The sequence below is a fragment of the Eupeodes corollae genome, chromosome 3 (genome assembly GCF_945859685.1).
Source record: "Eupeodes corollae chromosome 3, idEupCoro1.1, whole genome shotgun sequence".
Lineage (NCBI taxonomy): Eukaryota > Metazoa > Arthropoda > Insecta > Diptera > Syrphidae > Eupeodes > Eupeodes corollae.
The window spans coordinates 2,181,086-2,204,050 of record NC_079149.1 but is presented as its reverse complement, the minus strand read 5'-3'; the positions used below and the strand labels follow the sequence as shown (position 1 = coordinate 2,204,050).

The following is a 22,965-nucleotide window of genomic DNA, read 5'->3' as shown; positions in this document are numbered from 1 at the left end:
ATTTTATGAATTAAAAAGACAGAAAGATGCAGGAAAGGAAGTTAACAATGTATTTAACCCATAAACTTTACTAACCAATGAAGTTATTGGCAGCATCAATTAAATTTTGTAATAATGTGACCTGTTACCAAAATAATATAATTTTATATAATAATAACGTTGTTTTATATGCCAAAAAACTGAAAAAAAATAATTGTCACCCCGAATGTCGTACAAACAAAAAATGATTTTATCTTCAAAATAATTGTATGCAACAAAGAACAACGTTTCTGACATCTGGTAAAAATTTGAGAAAAATTGGTTGTCGACTTAAATATCTTTTAAAAATTAAAGATTTTGATCAATTTCATCTTATAAAAGAAGTTGTTTTCAAAATTCAGTAAAATTTTGAGCAAAATTTAATTTGATGTTTTTTTACCAAGCTAAAACCTGGTAAAAAATTATTTTTTAGTAAAATATCTTTTCAAAAATTTAAAATATTAGCTTCAAATTAATTTTGTCTTATAGAAAAGATTATTTTTTCATAAAAATTTAAATCTACAAAAAATAGTACGCAAATTGGTAGAAATTGATAATCGATATCTCGATATCAAAAAAATAATATATTGACTTCAAAATCATTTTATTCTGTTCTAAGTTTTCTTAGAAAAATTCAATCTGTTTTATAGTTTTATATAAGGAATAAAACTTTCAAGAAATGCTTGTAAGATTGGTATAAATTGCTTTTCGACTTAAAATCCCGTTAACAAAAATAGGTTTTGAAATCAAACTAGCACTATATTTATGGTAATTTTTAGTTGAACTTTTAGAAAAACTGAACTACCAACTTTTTAAACGAAACACTAAAACCTACAAAAACTGTTAAGGAATGGTTTTTGACTTAAGTATTAGGAAAGATATTGACTTTAAATTATTTTAATTCAAAATATTGTTATGAATATTTTGTTAAAGTTTTACGCAAGATAAAGGGCAATCGGAATGGGGAGATATCAGAGCCTCTTTTGAAAAATGTATTGATTTCAACATAAGGAACATTTTGTAATCAACAATCAATTGACTGTTTTAAGTGAAAGATTGCATACCGTATTGCGTATTGTATTCTTCCTTAAGTCAAAAGATTGGTTATTATGAAGTCACAGATTTAAGGTCATTGATGATTGTATTTGCTTATATATTTTTAAGAGAACTCAAAAAACAAGTCGATATCAATTTCTTGTTAATTCATAACTAAATCGCAAAATAATGAACCCCACTTTTAAATACTCTGCTCCAGATTTATTTTACTTAAAATTGTTCGTAATTATTTAATTTAAAATTGAATATAAAAATGTATTTTATATAATATATTGTAACGTGGTACCAAACCAACATATTTTTGGAAAAAAATCAAATAAACGGTTTTTTTTTAGATCAAAAAAACTGAAAAAAATGTGCACCTTAAATATTTTACGAATTAAAAATGATTTCATCTTGACAATTGACAATTGACAATTTTTTTTTTAAATAAAAACCTAAAAATAAACATTACTCAAAGTTGGTAAAAATTGAATTTCGACTCAAATATCTTCTCAAAACCTTGAGATTATGGCTTTAATCTTATTTTATCTTATAAGAAATATTGTTTTCAACATTCAGTAAAATTTTGAGAAAAATCGCATTGACAGTTTTTTTACAAAAAAATTAATAAAAAATGATTTTCGGCTTAAATATCTTTTCAAAACTTTGAGATATTGGCTTTAAACTACTTTTATCTTTTAAAAAATATTGTTGTCAGCATTCAATAAAATTTTGACAAAAATCTAATTTACAGTTTTTTTTTTACAAAAAATAATAACCTAAAAAATAAGCAATACTAAAACTTGGTAAGAATTTACTTTCGAATCAAAAAGCTTTTCAAAAATTAAAAATATTGTCTTTAAACTTTTTTTTTAATTGAAAATATTCTTGTTCGGTAGTCCGTTTTTTATAAAAAACAAAATAAAATCTACCAAAAATAGTACACAAATTTGGTAAAAATTGATGTTCGGTTCTTGATATCTCTCAAATTAATTTTATTCATCTAATTTGTACAAATCTTAGAAATATAACTTAAATTGGTAAAAATTTGTTTTCGACTAAAAATCTATTTAACAAAACTAGATTTTCAAACTAAACTATTTCTTCATATGAAAAATATTGTTGGTAATTTTAAAATTTTTAAGAATAATTCAACTGGCAATTTTTTTTAACCCAACACCCTAAAAACTTTTAAGCAAGACAAATCGAAAGACGGGATGGAGTTATCAGTGTGGGTCGCATCCCAGGCTCTTTTATTTTAAAATTGTTAATAGTGATCTCAAATAAATATTAATTAACTGAATCGCAGTAAGACAACAAAATATTTTAGCATAAAATAATACACCTTGCTTTTGAATAGTCTGTCCAGGTTTATTTTCTTTAAAAAATATAAAACCTACAAATAGTTCGTATTTGCATAATAATTTAAAATTGTATATACAATTTTTTTCAATTGAAATTATTATCACTGTAACGCTCTTTTACAATTTTCTAATGTACCACTTTGTGTAATAAGGCAAGACAACAAAAATGTGAAGCTCGACTAAAGGTAATTAGTATAATTAAGTATAATTTTGTTTTATTTGTCAAATTTGCGAAAACCTCTCTTAAATCTACAGAAAGATTATTAAACAGAAATAAAAGACATTTCTTCAGATTTCTCAAGAAATTATTCGCAAGCCTATTTGATATGTTCAGCTTGCTTAAGTCAGATTTAAATGCTCTATATCTCCCACTTAAAGCATTGTTAGCTAACGAATATTTTTTGGAGCAACGACAGATCGCAACATTATCTTAAATCGCTTGAAGCTTAGTTTGTTGTCAAGGGCTTTCAAGAAATTATTCTTTCCAAAGTTTTATTCCTACATCAATACTATATTTAGAAAATAAACATTAAACACAAACATTTTTGTACTTGTTTGTATCTCTTTATGCCTTTATACCTATAAATTTACTGGTAAAAGCTAACTATTATCTTTGAACTATCTAATGTTTTAATTATTTATGTAAGCATATTAACCAAATTACAGCTTTGAAGCTATTACTCACCATATTTTTTCCAAACACTTTATATGTTAGGTTACAGCCTCTCTTAATATTCTCTGAACTTCTGAGGCAAGATACAAACCCAATAATTTACCCTTAGAGTATAGATATACTAAATTACAATTTGCGAACATTTCCCTTTGGTATTGATTGATCTATTAGCCAATCGAAAAAAGATCATACATTGCGATAAAGAACATTTATGTACAACAATCAATGCTTATTAGAATTCAAACAACTGTCATTCTATAGTTGACATTCATTTTTTACCTGATGGCAACAAGCACTATTTTTGAAGATTCTAAATCCCCTAAAAAGATATTGCAGATCTTCATACAAAAGGTACCAGGAATTGCTTTTGTCAAAAACAAAATACTGTACCTTCTTCTACTCACGCATGTCGGCATAGCACATCACAATTGCAATGCAGAAAAGACAAATAACCAAGTATCGAAAAAAAAGAGAATATATCGAGACATTCGTCAAAACGAAATAAGATACAATATCTACGTACGTACACTTTCGCTTGTAAGTATCTCAATATGTTTGTTTTTGTCGTCGTACATAAGATGAAATGAGAAAAATAAAAATTATGTGCAAACCTCCGTACCTCTTCGCTTAGCACATGTTTTTTTTTTTTTGTACAATTTTTATTTTTCTTGTACGAAAATTTTCACGAACCTTTTGGAATAACTGAATCTGGTTTTTCATAATAAAATGCAGCTGTTGGATTCGAGGTAAAATCAGTAAGTGCAAGACATGAAAAGTGTTCAGATCTAAGTGTCCAACAGTGTAATATGTTTAATATATCTTTGAATAAAACACACACAAAACAATAAAAAGAAAGAAATTCAGACAAACAGACAAACGAAAATAAAAAAGAATGAAACAAAAAAGTGAAATCCAACATGAAATATCTAAATGACACGCACCAGATAGTTTTTGTTCTAAGAAATACATAATTTCTCAAGTGCTCCAAATTAAATTTAATAAAATAAAAAATAATCCCAACAAGAAACAAAGAAGAATGATTTTAACACCCCCATCTTCTACTTCCAAACAAAGTGAGTACCTAACCTATCGTAATTTGGTGTAAATTGAATAAATTTATAACAAACAAAACATTAAACAAAAAACACCCCCTACCCTGACCTAGTTTAAGAAATAAACCATCAGACAGTTTGTTTTATCAAAATTATAACCTTTTCCCTTGAAATTCTTTTCAAGTATAGCTTTTTTTTGTTGAATGGAAAACTTTGACAAGGTCTTCAAATATATTTTTTTCTTGTCAAGCTGGCTTAAAAAAACATTAAGTTCTTAAAGACGACAAAGATAAGCACAAGTAAGATGCGTATCGGCTTGCGAGAAGTGTAATGTCTTCAATTGCGGATCGATGCTTAGTTTTATTTGAAAACAATCAATCAATCAGAAGATTATTAATATCAATTTATCACTTTCTTGTTAATTGACTTCACTTCAACTTCTTTACATACGAGTCAGATTATAATTTTTGTATAGGGATGTTGATTTCTATGAGGACTTTTTATGTAAAAGAAAAAAAACCAACTAACGCAACACTTACAATTTTAACGTTCAGCCTTGAATTTCAACGGGGAAACAGAAAAGACAAAATGCTTCTTGGAAGCCAAATAAATTGTTACTTGTTGTTGCGAAATTTTTAGAACCGGTTACCTGAAAGCAGTGATCATGGTCTTGATAGATACTCTCGTTTGGCCAATGCAACGTGGTTCCGCCAAGTGACAATAAGAATTAGAGTGAATCAATTTTAATTTTTAACAAATTTATCTGACTATCTTTGAAGTCAATGTTACATTTAGTTGTTTTTGACCATTAATTTTATGTTACCTTTCTTAAGTCAAGTCTAGACAATTTGTAATAACTTTATTGCAATAGACCCATTTTGTGCGTTTGAAGGAAAGCTTAATAATTGACTATTTAAACAAAAACAAATCATAAAAAAAAAAGAAAGTTAGAAAGACTAAAAAGAGTCTAAGCTTAAAAGTTGTATAAGAATTAGAGCGTTGTTTAAAACACAAATGAATTAATTTTTAAATCAAGTTGTATACTTTTTTATTAAAATCCAAGAGTTATAATTATGTAATTGCATCGAATTTACTTGGGTACTTTGTTTTTTGGCAACGAATTTATAATAATGTTTTGAATATACAGCATCACTTGCCTTAAATGCTGCCATACTGGATTTTCCTTTTGATTTCGCGAGATTTCTTAACGAGTTCAATTACCTACTTCGATAAATGTGACATCACATGTTGCATATTCATTTTCTGAAATTACTGGAAGCCTCTTTAAATGTATCGCTATTCTTTCTTGAACTTTAGAAAAGACCATTTCGACAGTTTAAAGAAAGTTTTATTTGATGATTATTTTACATTTATATTTACATTTAAAAAAGAAATGTACATACGTCTCAGGGCATAAGTTTGAAACCAATCTGCAATGATTAATGAAATCTTATCATTATATTAATTGGTTGTCCTTAAATATCTCAATATATCAATAATAATCACTTCAATCAAGTTTCATAGAGTTTGGCTACAAGCTCTGTTATCATAAGTGCGTGCATTTGGTTTTGATGAATCTCTTTCCTTTTGGATCCTTTAATTCAAGTAGTATTGGATGAGTTCAAATTTAATATCCACAAAATAAACGCTGGTGTGCCACAGGGTTCCGTTTTGTCTCCTACACTTTTCCTTATTTTTATAAATGATCTTTTGTCTGAAACTTCTAACACACTTAATTGTTTCGCTGCTGATGACAGAACACTCGCAGTTTTTTATATTCGTTTTTAGATGTTTATCCTTGTTCTTCGGATGTGGACTACCAACGCAACGGCAGCGTATGATAAGCTCATTATAGATATAAAGTCTTCAAAAACTCTGCTAAGGGTTCAGGTTTTCTCCGTCTATGCATGAAGTTTGTTACCCCTTCTGATCTAGCTATAGTTTTTGAAGCCTATATTCTTCCAAATCAGGACAGGTGGTCCAAAAACCTACATGAGTCTCTTGGAAAGAATTCAAAAGAGAAGTCTTAAAATGATAGGTGACCGGTGTTTAACTGAAAGTTTTGTATCTTTTAAGCACCGCTTTAAGGTTTCATGTTTGTCATTATTTTATAGCTATTTTTATAAACAATGCTCTAGTAAAATAGCCAATTGCATTCCTCCTCTCAAACAATACAAGCTTAATACCCGGTCTTCTAAGAATGCTCATCAGATTACCCTTGAGCCCAATTTCGGGCAAACTCTAAAGTACAGAGATTCTTTTTTTAGTCGCACTTCACGAATGTGGAATGCTTGATTGATAAACTCATCCCAGCCTCTTCTTTTTAAATAATTTTAACGATTTCAAAATGAATATCAAAATACAATTCCATACCATAAAAATACCATCCGATAAGTTTCGGAAACCTTGTCGGTCGACGACGCTAAGTTTCCTGACAAATTTTTAACGTTAGATGAAAGTAATAATGACCTGCTTGTCAACAACAAATATTTTTCAACGGAAGATTCTACTTTGTTAAATTTTAATAATAAATTGTTGAAAAATACTGATAAGAGTATTTGCTTGTCAATATCATAAATATGTATATTATATGATTTAATTTTATTATTTAAGAAAAAATATATCTAATACCTTTATGCAGTGATAAAATGTCATTTTAATCATAAACTTCATTTAATTGTTCCTTGAAAGTAATTATTTTGCTTTGTGTTAAATTAACATATTTTATTAATTTTAAATTAAATTGTAAATCAATTAAGATTATTTTATCTACTGCATATAATTTATATCTATAAGATGTTTAATTATTTTATTAATACTGCAAGAGCGTGCCAGTAAATATTTGATAATATCTTGCGATATGATTATGTTTTTTTCAAAAAAGGTATTTATTTTTTTCTTATATAAAATTCAATTCTTGCGTTGGTTTTTTGATGTAACGCTTAAGATAATAATTGTCTTAGTTCCAGCTTTATCAAGTTATCACTAGTAAAAGTTACATTATTTTTTAAATATTTGTACATTGATAAACTTGGTTTTACTTATCCACTTAATTCAACCAAACTTCATCGAAAATTGCATCTAAAAGTTTAAAGAAATATCTTTTAGATAATAATCCCACTTCTGATGAGTAATAATAAAAAAGTGACGCCAGAGTAGAGCGTTTGTTAAAGTACGCATTCACGTCAACTTTAAGATTGGACTTCAGATAAAAACAATAAGAATTTGAGCTTAGTCATCAGTCTTGTTTGTTTGTAAAAATCGTGCCATTCCAAGGGTAAGCATGATGGCACTCAAGTTGGAAGGTGAACATTTTAACATAAGTCGTTATCGAAGTTTTTTAAATATTAAAACCAAATTAATTACCTAATATCTTTGTTATCCCGGCAATTAAGGTTTATTTTTTGTGTATCAAATTGACGTCATATTGCAATCTAGATTCAAGATAATCCCAGTTGAAATACAAGCGTCTTGGACACACTTGTGACGCAATTTATTTGAAATTTCAGACGAGCGCATATTTGCAATTATTACAGCAGTGATATAGTTTAAATATTATTAAAGTTCTGTTTGATTGAAATGTACAAATAGAAGCCTGATAAAATTTTAAATATGAAAAGATAAACACAAAATCCCTCGTATACCTAATATTTTTAATTCATCTCAAATAAATTGCTCTTTTTGTTTATTTGTTTGTATATTTTTTTTTATTTTTTGTATATACTTGTAGAAATATTTATTTTGTGACACAGATCTGAGTTTGATTTGATGATGTATAAAAGGTGTATGGCGTTCACGGGGGCAAACGCAAAACGAATGCGAGAAATATATATCTATCTAATACTGATGGCAATGATTCTAGATACATTTAAGTGCTAGGAATAAGTTCCTGTTTCTGAAAATAAACTTTTTTCAGATCTATGTATCTTAATTTGATTTTTGTTACTTTGAAAAGAATAAAAATACAAAAAAAACATCAACGCGCCGCTGTCCCGCACAGCTGACTGCAACTAGCCTATTCCTACTTTAAGCGACGACATCGACGACGACGCGATGCGTTGCTTGAAAAGTTGTATTTTTATCTTTTTATATGAAAATACAAAAAAAAGTAGAGGCTACGACATTGAAGACCGCCAGCCGATGCAATTGTGAATTGAACGCCAATTCACATTCTCAGGGCTATGACAATAGCATACCTAGCTAAGCTATGTACATTCGGAAACGCTCTGTTCCGTAAACATTAAAAATGAAAATGTTTCATATTTTTAGTTTTTTTGAGTAGAAAATTCATAAAATTGGCAAGTTGTTGGTAGATTAAATATGATTTAATGTCTTAGCTCAGTTTATGTTTTTAACTTTATTTCGAATTCTTAATATTTTCTATGTTCACACTTTCAAATTTCCGTTCCATACTTTGAGTAGCTGATTTTTGAAACGAAGTTTCTCATTATCTATATAATATCATATATCTTCTGAGCATTTTTCATATATCACCTATTCATTATTTGGAACCAGGCCGAGCTCTTAATAATGATCTTTAAACAACCTATTTAAGACTCAATGTATTTATTGGTATCTTTACTTCGTTTTGCGAAAAGTAAAATCACTGCACTTGATATTTCAAAAGCATTGAATAGGGTTTGGCATCAGGCTCTCTTATCTAAAATTTGTGCTCTTGATCCCTCCTTCATTGGATTAGTTATTACCTTTCGGATCGTTAAATACAAGTATTATTGAATAAATTCAAGTCTGAAAGCCACTAAATAAATGCTGGTGCGCTCCAGGGCTCTGTTATATCTCCAACACTCTTTCTCATTTTTATTAATGATCTCCTCTCCTTAGACTATGCAAGAAATATTTCACTACTTCTGATCTGGCTAATATTTACAAGACTCACACACATGTCCAAAGCTTGAGTATAATACTTATCTCTAGGCTGGTGCTCCTGTTACTTACTTTTACTTATGCCTCTTGGATAGTATTGAACGTAAAGCATTTAAATTGATTGGTGATAATTTTCATTTACTTTGCTTGAACATCGTCGTTAGGTTTCTTCTTTACCGTTATTTTAAAGAACTATACTCTCGCAAAATAGCCAGTTCCATTCCTCCCCGTAAATAGTTCAACAGTAATACTCGCACTTTTAGGAATGCTCATCAGAAGGGCAACCAAAAATATGTTCGAACATATTTTTTGTTCACATCACATCAACACGAGACTGTGATAGAAATGCGTTTCATTGAAATCTTCGTCTTTTAAACATCATCTGTTAGAGCATATTTTTGCAGATTTCACTGCAATGCATTTTAGCTTTAAAAAGGCATATTATTGCATATTTTTCTTTTTTTGTAAAGGCAAGTAATAAAAACATAGCATTAATAGGAACGAAGAATGAAACGCAACAGTTTTTTGGACAATCTTCGAGTATTCAAAACATATAGAGTTTTAAAGAGATTTGTGTGGTTCTTTTGTGGGGGCAGATATAGGCTTGTTCAAAATTCGCAATGAAGGTATTCCTTTTTTGTTGGAAAATATACCGAGCACAACCCTTCGCTAAAAATATGTACACAATTTGTACAAAAAAACAATCGATTTAATCAAAAACAAAATAAAAAATCGATTTTTATAAGTTTCAACAGACGCAGCAAACAGATATGTTGCAAATGCTATCATTGGAATTTTGGATCCAGACGAGACGTTTGGGTCCAGAAACATTAAATGTAGCTCAAACGGAAATGACAAATCACTTAACTATCATTGCCCGGCTCTTCGATGATTCGGTTAGAATTCTGGGTGCAGATTTTAATAAAGACTCGATCTTACTTTTTTTAACCGATGCTGCTCCGAATATGGTAAAAGCGGCACCAGCTATTCAAGTTTTCCACCCAAAAATAATGCATGTTACATGTCTCGCACATGGACTTCACCGAGAATGTGAAAAAATTAGAAGTGAATATGCTGATATTGACCGCTTTATACCAAATGGAAAAAAGTGTTTTTAAAAGCTTTATCCAGAGTGAAAACTCTTAGAGACATGCAACCTGGACTAGAACTTCCTTCATAACCAATCATAACGCGATGGGGGGCATGGCTCGAAGCAGTGAACTGCTACGCCAAGCATTTTTAAACGATTGTTCGGGATTTTTATGCTTTTTTGGCATCAAGGTTTCTAGTAACATCAATTTCAAAAATTGAATCACGTGGTTTATCGGTCAATTCCAGCACACAAATTATAAGTGATGCGGTGAAGACAATCTACAGCATTCACAGCAAGGCTGCAAAATCAGTGAAGAAAAAAATAGAACATGTAATGGAAAAAAATGCTGACTTCAAAAAACTAAAAATAATTTTAATGGCTTTGTCAGGAGAGAAATCCATAGCAGTTGAAGAATATACAATTGCTGAAGTTTTCGCATTCGGGCTCCGATCACTTCTGTTACGTTGAACGGAGCTTTTACATGTATAAAAGTGTTTTTCGATCAAACAGACAAAGCTTAAGTTTCAAAACTTTTAGTGAAATGTTAGATATTTACTGCACCAAAAATTTGCATTAAATTTTCTTACTGATCGCTGACATTAAAAAATTAAAAAAGAAGAGTTTTGATTTTTCTTTCTTTGATTGGTATTGTTCTTATTAATTAATTTCCTAAAGCAAATAACGCTTCTTATAAACATCTTTTATATTTGTTGAGCATAATTTGAGGGCATATATGTAATTTTTAAGGGTACAATATAGTTTTGATTTTTCTTTCTTTGATTGGTATTGTTCTTATTAATTAATTTCCTAAAGCAAATAACGCTTCTTATAAACATCTTTTATATTTGTTGAGCATAATTTGAGGGCATATATGTAATTTTTAAGGGTTAAATATAGTTTTTTAGGACATATTATTGGTTTCCCTACTCATCAGTATAACCTTGAGCTTTGTTCTTTAACCGTACTACATGAATGTAGAAATCAGGAATTCAAAACCAATGTGCAACGACATATCTTTTCAAACCCTCCTTTTCTAGTGCTTACACTGTGTCTCTGCATAATAAAGTTACTAATATCCCCTTGAGTGTGCGCTTATTATAAGAAATACTAACATTATTAAGAAATTGATAATTCGATAGTCGTAGTATTTCGAAAAATATTTTTGATTCGAAAAATTTGTCCCACTTCTGTAAAAGTATCAAGAATGTTAATCGTTCTACATGTTATACTATACATTCAATTTTGGTGTAAAATTTGGCGAAATTAGTTTATTTTCATATTTATTATTATTATGTTTTAACTAATTACAAATTAAAATGATCTTTATAAGTTAAAACAAAAAACCTCACACACAATTGACACTGTGAGCCAGAATAAGCAATTTATATCAAATCCATGATGAAAAAGTTGTGATTTACTCTTTAAATTACATTTTGTATATTTTTCATATCAGTTTGTTTTGGTTTAAAATTATAAATCAAGTCAATATAAATAAATCGTATTAAAGAATTATTATTTTATTGTGGTAGTGTATGGATAGATTTGTTATCAATAAAACAAAACAAAAAATTGCTAGTAATTTCTTCTTCTGTCAATAATATCAATAATAATTGAAGATTAATGGTCCTGTAATTTTCCGTTTGATTTATAATCAATTTGTTTTTTGTTAAGGGGCCAATGTTTAACTACTTATGTTTATAATAATAATTGCAATATACACAGGATCAGAAACAAGAAGCTATAGTATTAAGTGGTTATCTATAGCAAATTTTATAAATCACTGTGAAATTGTTAAGGAATTATGATAAGTTATTCTTTGACTAATGTTATAAGTTTCTTAAGAATCACTTCAAAAATTAGACAATGGATGATGACAAAAATGGCCTAATTGCGTAAGTCGATCACTCTCCAACGTTTTTAAGGAAATATTCAAAATTTTAAATATTTTTAAAATAACAAAAATTGAAGTAGAAGTAAAAAACTATTTTCACAAAAATTAGTTACATGATTTCTTTAATAAAAAGCTAGATCCATCCAAACGTTGGCAAACATAAAAGTGAAATGAAGGTATTAAGAAGAAAACATTTATTTGTTGTGTTGCTTAAAGTTAGACAATTGGATTCAATTATGAAAAATTCATCACACCAACTATGGAAGAAAATTACCTTTTAAACCACATTCCAAAGTACTTACACATGTTACTCTGGAGACTAGATCATATCAAGCTAAACAAAGTGCGTGTTAAAAGAGATACATATTACAAATTAAGGTTTTATTCTTTCTTTTACTCCATTTATTTATAAAACAGCAGTAATGAATGATCCAGGTGCGTAGACTGAAAGGGGTTAAAGAGTGTTCAAATTCCCTGCAGAAATTAGATTCATTACATATTTTCAGATATTAACAATGAACAAACTGTCGTTACTTCAGATCGTATTTAGTACCCTTTTTTCATAAACACATCCACCTACGGTCTTATTTTTATGCTTATCGCACTTCCAACAGGTCTATCCTATCTTTTCTATTATTCTTTCTGCTTTTTCTTTCTTGCTTGGGTTTTTTATGAATCGCTCTTCGTCAACAAATGGCTAATTGACATACCTATCTAACCTATATTTCGTCGATACAGATACAGACAGTATACCTAATAAGGTGTAGATACTTTTATGCTTATCAGGTTATTGTTTTTTTTTCTTCTTTTATTTGCCGGGTATCAGACTGTTTTTTTTTAAATTTATTTTTCTTTTGTTTCTTCTCCTTCTTCTTTTTCTTTCATAATGTTGCCGTTCAACCAGTTTCTGATAATAAAAACATACCTACATATATTCATTATTGTGAACCCATACCATACACAATGAATCGATACAATCAATACAAATCGATCTGAAAGATACATAAGAGTATAACAGAAAAGATACAGATACAGAGGCTCGCATCCGATTCCAAAGGTTGACTGACATTCAGTTCGAAACAGTACGAATATTTAGTAGTATAATTTTTGCTCAGGTTCTTTGGAATCGAAATAAAAGAATTCTTACATACGAAAGATACTTATGTATATTTAAAAAAAAAGAACGCTCCAAGAAGAAAAACACATGCTTGTCGAGTGAGATATTTATGGTTGCCAAATGTTGTCTATATTGAACCTATGAAATACACTTCAAAGCTACGAAAGGTTTTAGAATTTGTTCTCTTTAATTTTGTTTTCTTGGCATTTCAGCATCTAAAAACGGACTTTCAGGCGTACTTAGTCTTCAACTCCATTTTGGGTTAAAAAAATTGTTTACATCAGTTTTGCACTTTCAGCTCAAAATAACGAATGATGAGGTACTAGTTAAATTAAAAACAAACTTCCTTATTCTTGCAAAAATGTTAAGAACGCTAATAAATATAAGAGCCAATAATGCGAGGCTGAGTTTTTGAATGATATAGAGACCGTAGAACAATTTTTTTGACGACATTTGATAGTTTTGGAGTTATGAGCTATGATATTTTAATTGATTAAAAGCGTCACTTATTTTGATTACCCAGAGATTTACACATGGTACACACTGAATATCATGTTTTTTGCCAAAATATTCACATAGCAAATACAATTGAAATTTAAGTTCTTAGTAAAATAAGTTCGTTTTTTAGATAAATGAGCATATTTTTCGTCATGAGTCGATTTATATCATAATTTCTTATTGGAACATTTTAGAAAGAAGTACTTTTACTATTAGGGAAAGATAAACAACGGCTTCAAATTATTTATTTATTGTTAATAATTATTGAAGTATTTATGTTATTTGTTCTTAATTTTAATACAATTTATATAGCAGAGGAATGGTCTTAAAAAAATTGCAGACGGTTGACAATATAATCTTTTAAAATCAAAAATTTAAACAGATTACTAAAATTTGGCAGACGACAATCTTGCCATGTTCATATATTATTTTAATTCAAAATTGTAAACAAAATATTTTTTTTATGAAATAAAGAAAAAAAAATGTTTTTTAATGAAATAAAGGAATAATAATAATAAATAATAAGGAACAACAATAATAAATAAAGATTGAAGCTTGAAGAAAAGGCAGTCATTAACAGAAAAGAATCGAATGTTTAACAAACAAATTTGCATTTATAGCCTTAGAGCTGAAGCAAATTATGGAAGTAGAGTAATAACCAACATTTCTTGATATGAATGTTGGTAAAGTTGGTATGCTAGATTTGTAAAACAACTCAAATCATGCTTATTTATTTTAAGGCTGGTTGTTTTATCCAATATGGAAACAAACTCTTGATGTTTTAGTATATCAATATTTTTTGGTAATACCTTATAGAAAAAATGTTATCATGTTTTTAAGTTGAAAAATGCATTTGACATCATGAACACACTCTTTTGTAATCAGGGTCTTTTTTTCTGATTTTTTAATGTACCATTCATGTGGTTGTAATTTTAACATTAAACTCGGATAAATTACCATTTTTGACCTCCTATTTCTGACCACGGCTGAAAAAAAACCCACCAGACCGTTGAATTTTATATAATAGCGCATATTCACATCAATGAGTTTTGTTTATACTCCAAATATTTTCTCTTGGTCTATTAAATAAATAAAATAAATAAGGTTGCGCAACAGTCCGTAGAGAACCAGGGCCTAGTGACTTACAACTCTCAACCATTCCAGTGTGCGAGTAATTGCAGGGATGGAGGGGACTTATAGTTTATATGCCGAATCCGAACGGCTAATTTGAGAAAGCACTTTTTCATGACAAGAATAACTCTTGGAGAATATGTTTCTTTTTAGGTGGCACAGGCACTTTTTTTAATTCATTTTTATTAATTCAATCTTACACCTATCTTAAAGCTAGACAAAAATTCGTAAAACTAGCTTAATAAACCGTAACTTACAACTAACTTACTGGTCCCTTACGGACACTCTAAGTTAAACTAACAGTTCAACGCACTAACCATCATGCCACGGGTATTTCTGCTCTTGGTCGATTGGTTGTGAATAAATAACTAAGCGAAATTTGACATTATTACATTGTCAATCAGGACAATAAATAAGGTTTAAAATAAACGCTTTTGAGACATTATTATATTGTCAATCAGGACAATATATAAGGTTTAAAATAAACGCTTTTGAGGTTTTGGAGGTCTATCATCGAAACTTGGCCCCGATTTCAAATAATTCTCAATCGAATGCCGTTAAGAACATTTTTGAGGGTATTTTTAAAGGCCAACACAATCCAAAAAACAATTGTTAAATCATTAGCAAATTAATACAACTTTATTTAAACAACTATACATATGTCTACATTGTCTAGATTTCCGGTAGGGTCCGAAGGCTTACTGATAGCTGCTACATAGGAAACTTAAGCCAAAATAGAGTTTGTTGAAATTTTAAAAACTTTTGTCAGATTAAATGCTTCAACGACGAAGTTTTGAAATATCTTTTCTAATAAAATCGAAGAGCGGAGTGTGTTAAGAGCACGTGAACAAACAGGGATCGGGAATAACTGACTCACCGTGAATTTTAGTTTATAAAATGTATGTGGCAACACTGACTCCACTTTAACCAAATCGTTTGCTTGTTTTTGCTTCCAAATTCCATCTAGTATATTAAGTAAGTAAAGTATCGCTCTCACCAAAGTCACAAGTCACAACGTCAACGTCAGTAGTCGCTTCTCTCTTATTGTTATAGCCTCGCTGTCGCTGTCGCTGCTGCTGTTGCTTCTGCTCTGCTGCTGCCTGTAGCCTATAGCCTGTGCCTGTGCCTGTTGTCGACGCCGCCGCCGCCGCGACGCTTCTTAGCTACGTCAAGATCCACAGAGTGGCTACTCAAAAAGAACAAAAAAGAAGTATCTGCGATAATTATTCGCTTATGATCTTTCATTCTTTTCGGTGTTTCTTCTATTTTTCTTGAATGGAAGATGAGTGTTAACGTACGGTGCCATTTGTAATCTTTAACAAAAGATTACTGAATTCCAATACTTAAAATTAATTAAAAGCAAAAACGGAAAGGTTCCACTTTTTTTGAGTGACTGAGTGAGTGAGTAGTGTATGGTGGGTCTTCCTCTTTTGTTTGCATTTTGTATCGAGAAAAGTTTTTTTTTATAATTTTCAAATAAGACTGATAACGCTAGGTCGGTTTAAAAGCGCCACACCAAGATAGATACGCCGGCAGTTCAATTACTGGAACGAGACATTAAAAGCTACCGCGCGAGATATTTTCAACGTATATTTAACGGTGATCGTTGCATTTTAATTAATTTTACTAAACAACTTATATATACTCGTACCTGCCTACACATTTTAAGACCATGGTCAAGAATAGGAGATACGAAGGAGGTAAGGATATAAAAATAATAGTGTCCTCTATTTCTTTTTGATTCTCAAGTTTTTTTTTCAATTTTTGTTTACTTCAAAAATTATTATTAACCTCTTTTTCGAAAAACGGAAAAATATACGAGTGTAATAAATTGTGTGAGAATTATATTCAACGTTTTGCGTATAATGAAACAGCGATGTTTTTTTCTTTTTATTTATATTTTTCTATTTGAATTTTATTTTTGGAAAAATAGAAAGCACACATTTTCTTATCAGTCTACAAATGTGATTGTGCAATATTTGGTTAAAGTGTTTGTGAATTTCAATATATATTGAGGTTTTTTAAGTAGTGTGTGGTATATGATTGTGTTAGTTCTCAACAAATAAAAATAAAAACCTTTTTCTACTGTTATGCGTGTTTGTCAATTCTAAACGTCAAAACTTAACTGTGACTATGAACTAGATAACTAACAACTTAACCTCATAATATCATAAAACTGAATAATGTTCCAAAATAATAAAAATACTCCTTTAAAATAAAATAAAGAAAACAACGATAAGTCGCAACAAAACAACGCTCTACAGCAGGTTGTTTAAGTGACCGAAATTATTTGACACATCATGCGTCAGATGGGTGTTCTTTTATTCAACTTCAATACATAAAACCTGAATAACAAATAAAATAAAGAAAGACAAAAACGTTTTTAAAACGTGATAATACAAGTGAAACAATAACCAGCGTGAGTGTTGACGTTAAAACTGGTATTTCTTTTTATGCACAACACACAATTTAACACGTGTTTTGAAGCTTTTCTGCTTAAACATCGAGAACTCTAAAATGGTGTCTAGAGAGTGTTCATATGACAGATTATTTAATCTATCAATCTAAAATGTGAATTATGTGTACTGTCATTTCTAAACCCAGTTGTATCTCTGTTGTTCATATTTACCTATGTGTTATAGTTATCAAAAGGTCTATACCTCGTACATTGTTTTATTTGTTTCTAAATTAAAATTCAAGGACATTTGAATTATGTTATCACTATCAGTAATAAATCCCTTAGAGATGTAAACACCCTTGAATCTTACAACAAAGTTGGAATAGGTGCAAACCTTAAAACATATCTGTCAAAATCACATTGTGCAATGACATCTGCTTTAGAAAAAAACTATATATTTCACGTCAAGCAGATAAGATAGATTTTGAAATATGGAAGCTAGCGGATGCTGATGACGTTCATCTCTTATAAAAAGTTGTTGGATTTCAAATTCATACACAGTTAATTTTGAAATCTTTTGCATATATATTAATAAATGTCAAAATCTTCAAGCCTTTGAGTGAATTTAAGTTTACCACTTGATTTATAAACCGCACTTTTAATAAAATTAATACCGTGTCTCGAGAGATGGAAATCTTTATGCAGTCTTTGAAATGCAGGATTAAATGTTCAGAAGAACAGCGAAACAGTAGACGCTGGAAATATCATATTAATCTGCAGAAATGTATAATGCAACAATATTTCGAAAATCGTTCGAAGATTTCAAGTAGTTTTAATGAGAAAATGTGAACTTCTTCCGTGATAAATGGATGGTCTTTTCTGTTCCGATCTCTAGTTAATATTATCAAAAGGTTTTGATTTATTTTACTTGAATCTTTCTGAATAATTGTATCTTATCTTCTATTTTCTAATGAGAAATTGTTTTATTTAGAATTAGCAAAGAAGAATATTTTATTTGTTAAATTTTTCTTAGTTTGTTGAGTAAATAAAAATAAGTAACAAGAACTCACGAACTTCTTTTTGAGTGGCAACATTGTTTGTTTATGTTTTGTTTAATTTTTGTTGGCAAAATGAAAATCCATTTAAAATTTGTGTATAAATATTTGTCTGCAGATTATGGACATCAACTCTTTGGACGCGATTCACGATCTGTACACGTTTTGGATTGATTAATGGAAGATTTTGTGTGTTTAAATGGAATCTTATAACATGACTAATAACAGAGGTCCATCTTGATGGAAAAATAATTTTTAATTCTTGAATTCCATTAAAAATTAACTTTTACTCTTGAAGAGGCTCAAACAAAGATATTAACACTTTTTATGTGCAATATTAACATAGGTGCTTACTTAGTGGGATTTTTATTTTTAATGGTTTATTATAAGTGTAACACTTAATTTACATCGACGACCGATATTTTTGACGACTTCAGTCATTTGTAAGAAAAATTCCCAAAATATGCAAAGATGGAATATGTTAATTTATATTAAAAGTATAGCAGTGGAAAAAACTTAATTCAGTTATGTGTCATACATAATCAAAGCAGACTTTTGGATGTTAAAATTTTTGTTTGTTAACCTTTGTATTGGTTTTTCCAGGAATTTTTTCAAACTTGGGACCGATAATATACAAGCTGTATTTATATGGAGAATATCTTAACTTCACCTTAATTATTTTATTTCAGTTTCTAAACAGATATTTTGGTAAAATAAGAGTATCAATAAAATCACTGAAGATTTCCCGTGTTTTTTTGGCATTTTATAGATAGTATAGTAGAAAATTCCCAAGAAAACGCATCGGCAGTAGCCAGATTTTTGTATTTAAAAATTGGTACAACTGAAAGAACCCCTGTCAAAGTAATAATAAAAAAAAAAAACAAAAATAAAAGAAAGTTTTGTGAAAATCAAAAGTTAAAATTAACTTCAGCAAAATAAAGCTAACTAAAACTAATAAATGGACAATTTTCAAGAAGAAATGTTAGGAAAACATCTGGAAATTGAGATTCTATAAAAAAAATAGTTCATTTAACAATTGCTTCAAGGAGGGGGTGTGTTCGTAGACTACTGAATTAACATGTGGTGCTGAAGCGTGCTTGAAGCTCGCCTCAATTCTTTTTATTCCTTAATCAAGTTGAAATGAGCTTGATTCGCCTCGATTCCGGCCGAGGATCGGAGTTAAATCAAAAATTTGTGAAGAAAACATGTGTGGAAGAGTTGCATGTTTGTGTACAATAAATAGTTTTTTTAATCAAATTAAAAAAAAATGCACATGGAGTAGATAGCATATTCTTATATGGTGCATTTAAGAAAGTGCTGTCAAACATTTTTAAAATCTTTTTGTGCGTTGGTAACACTAAAAAGATTTATTTAATCTAAACTGAAATAAACCTTTGGGAGAAACATAGCAAAAACGAATTATATTTTCTATTGTTTTTTCTTGCAAAATAACCCCAGTCTATTTTCATTAACAAAAGTAAATAAAATCAACAGTAACAGATTGATTTTTTCCCCAATGGAAAACACAGGATTCCAAATGCACAACTACTCAACGAACACAGCCATCGAGATACAAATGCAATATCAATCGTACCAACATACTACGGATATTGTTTTTGTTATTCGTGTAAGATCCTACTATACTATTGATAGATTTTCCAAAAAACACGGGTGTTGTCAGCCCTACTTTTATAATTTTCCACAAAATATTTGACTTTTATTTACGACCGCGAGGTGGTGTAAACATAGTTTTTAGTATAATCTTTCATTTTTTACTATACTTTTTTTAAATTTGATAATGTTGGATAGATTTGACGAAGTGCGGAATATACCACACTTGCTCACCATTTCTAAGAACTAAAAAAAACTATGATAGTTCATTTCGTCAATATTTTCAAAAAAAATTGTTTTTAACGTCGATTTTCGGCTCCCAAGTGATACTTGTATTATTTTCTGCTAATTTATTTTTTCACAACTTTGGATGTGAATATACTTATGAGAGATTCCAAAAATATCAACATCATAAAAATGATTTCATTATTGAGTTGAGCTAAACTTACTTACTCTTATGCAAACAAGACAAGTTGAATCATTCCTATTTCCCTTCCCTATTTTTGTAGATATAAAAATATATGAGTTAGTGAATAACAATATTTTGAGATAAAATTTGTTTTGTTTCATCCATCTTTCATTTTTAGACAGCTGTCTAGATTATGTCACACGTAATTATAGTTTGAACAAATCTTAAACCGAATACATATTTATTTAATAATCAAAATGTTTAATAAAAGTGCAAATCAGGAGATATTAAAAATGTGCGTCGTTTTCAAAATATTCATTCAAAATCATCATTTACGCAAATAGATAACCAAAAACCTCAATCGATGTTTTTGAATGATTCCAGGAACTGAGATGAATTTTAATTCCTTCCGATGATTTGATTTTTACGAGTGTCTTTTGAATTTAAGTCATTTCTCAATTCTGAATAGATTTTTAAGACCATTTTTCCTAAAACATTTCTAACCACTGTTTTTATTAATGCACTAATAATTTTAACCGGAATTGTTTATTTGTGTTTGGATAAAACCAATAAAACAATTAAGTTTTTGTGTCATTAATCTTTATCATTACATTAGGAGTATGTTCCTACTTTCAATTAATCTCTAATGCGTATTTTCCCTTTATTTCACTTCCTAGTTCAAATATTGTTCATGATAAGAATTTATCAGGCTTTGATGGAAATAAAACGATTTTACTTTGAGTAATTTCAGAAATGATCTATTTAAAATTTCACAATAAATAAAAACAAGAAACAAAAGTAAACTAGGTACCATTTTGAATCAAATAGGTTTTATTTTATTTAATTTTTATAGTTTAGTAGAAGTTCTAATATAAATTTGAAAATTTCATACCCAAAGTACCTTTGTTTCATAAGAAAAGAAAAAATTTCAACATACTAACTAATTATCAATTGAGGGTGTATCTATCTACTTTATATTTTAAAAATAACGATTTCAATATCAATTTTTATTTGAATATTTAAGATTACTTAATCACTTTATTTGATTATAAATCAATACGTGAATTTTCATCAAAAAACAGACTATTAAGCAAATATCAATAAATGATGTCAGAAATTGATAAACATTAAAAAAAAATATTATTTGATTAATTTCTGGCAATATGCATATATTTGTATACTTTTCTAGTCATATGCAAACTATCAGCTGTTTAAAAATCATGTGCTGAAAATTATTAAATTAACACAAAATCATTTCTTCAAATTATCTACTTACAATCAAACGTATAATACTTATAAATGTATATCACTTTTGAACACGTTTCAATGTCAGCGACTCTTTTTTAGTAATTTATATTTTTGTATTACATTCAATTGACATAAATTTATTAAGTTAAACGGCACCCTTTTTTAATGCCATGCTGTACAATATCAGTACATAGAAACAACGCAGCAATCAGAGATACGAGATTGTTTTTCGTTCTTAAATTTAACACTCTATTACACTCGCAACAACACTTATCGATAATTTTTGACAGTGGCGTAGCTTTTTAAATCTCTGATTTTCTTAAGTTTTTCTTTTAAAGAAACAATCCTTCTAGTAAGATGATACTTCAGTAAAATTGGTTGGGTGTGACAGTCTGCTTCTTAAAATCCCTTTTCTTGAAATCCCACTTTTTAAAAAACCATTTTTTAAATCCCATTAATCTTAAATTCTGATTCCTGTTTTAAATAATAATTTTCAAACAAAATTATTTTATACATTTAAAAAAATTATCATACATTTGCTAAAATCTAACTCTTTATAATATTCTGTTTTTTCCATTCCACCTTTTAAAATCCCATCGCCTTTAAACCCATTTTTTAATAATATTAAATTTGAAATCAAAGATAGGAATTGGCGAAATTTGTGCCAATTTTAAAAGGGGGAATTGTAATAAATCGAAATTTTAAACAATTTTAATTTAAACATTTCTTATTCAAATGATTGTTTTAACAAACGGGATTTAGATAGAAGAAGGTAACTTAAAAAGAGTGGATTTTTAATAGTTGAAAAAAATGATAAAAACAAATAATTTCTGCAGGAAATTTAAGACAAACTTAAACTAGGCTTAAAAAAAGGATTAATAATTTGTTTTTCCTTCTTTTAAGTTCTGATAGTTTTTATTTTACTCAAATATTTCTGTTTTTAGTCTCTGAACTACAACTCTGTACTATATTTTACAATCTAGACGTACTTTTTATTTTTTATAGTTGTAAGTAAAATGTTTACAATTCGTATTTAAATTCACAATAGGCTAGGCAAAGTTATTAGGTATGCTACTCGGATTCTGGAGCTTTATTAGGTACATTAGGTATGCACGAGTATATACTTTAAAGAAATTAATTCATTTACAGTGTTAGTTAAATCGATCGTGAAAAATGATAATTTTCCTATTGAAAAATACTTAATTCTCAAAACAAAAAGCGATACAACAACAGCTTGTAAAATTATCTTACAATCTCTTAACATTTAACTCATGTAAAATTATAAATCAGAAAATTGCATAATGACTACTTCTGAGTGTATGACATTTTAAATTTAATAGGTTCAGATTTAGGTTTGTTTGATTTGTTTATTTTGTTGGCTGAAACACAAACACGCTTCAGCTTCGGCTTCGCCTGACGTTTGCAAGTTCAGCCATAGGACTTCAATGCAAGCTATCACAATGAACCTTCGACCTCATGTTTCAT

At 29.0% G+C, this 22,965-nt stretch overlaps 1 protein-coding gene across 2 annotated transcripts in view; it reads left to right on the top strand.

Moving 5' to 3' along the window:
• The first annotated feature begins 3,846 nt into the window (after positions 1–3,846).
• LOC129951015 (putative inorganic phosphate cotransporter) overlaps positions 3,847–22,965 on the top strand; it is a 28,155-nt gene continuing 9,036 nt past the window's right edge. The window contains exon 1 of one of the 2 annotated variants that reach the window (XM_056063004.1): positions 3,847–4,166. In XM_056063004.1, coding sequence (XP_055918979.1) covers positions 4,130–4,166 — 37 coding nt within the window. In that variant the 5' untranslated portion in view covers positions 3,847–4,129. Of the gene's footprint in view, positions 4,167–15,794; positions 16,460–22,965 lie in introns of those variants that run through there. The other variant, XM_056063005.1, reaches the window with a different exon arrangement.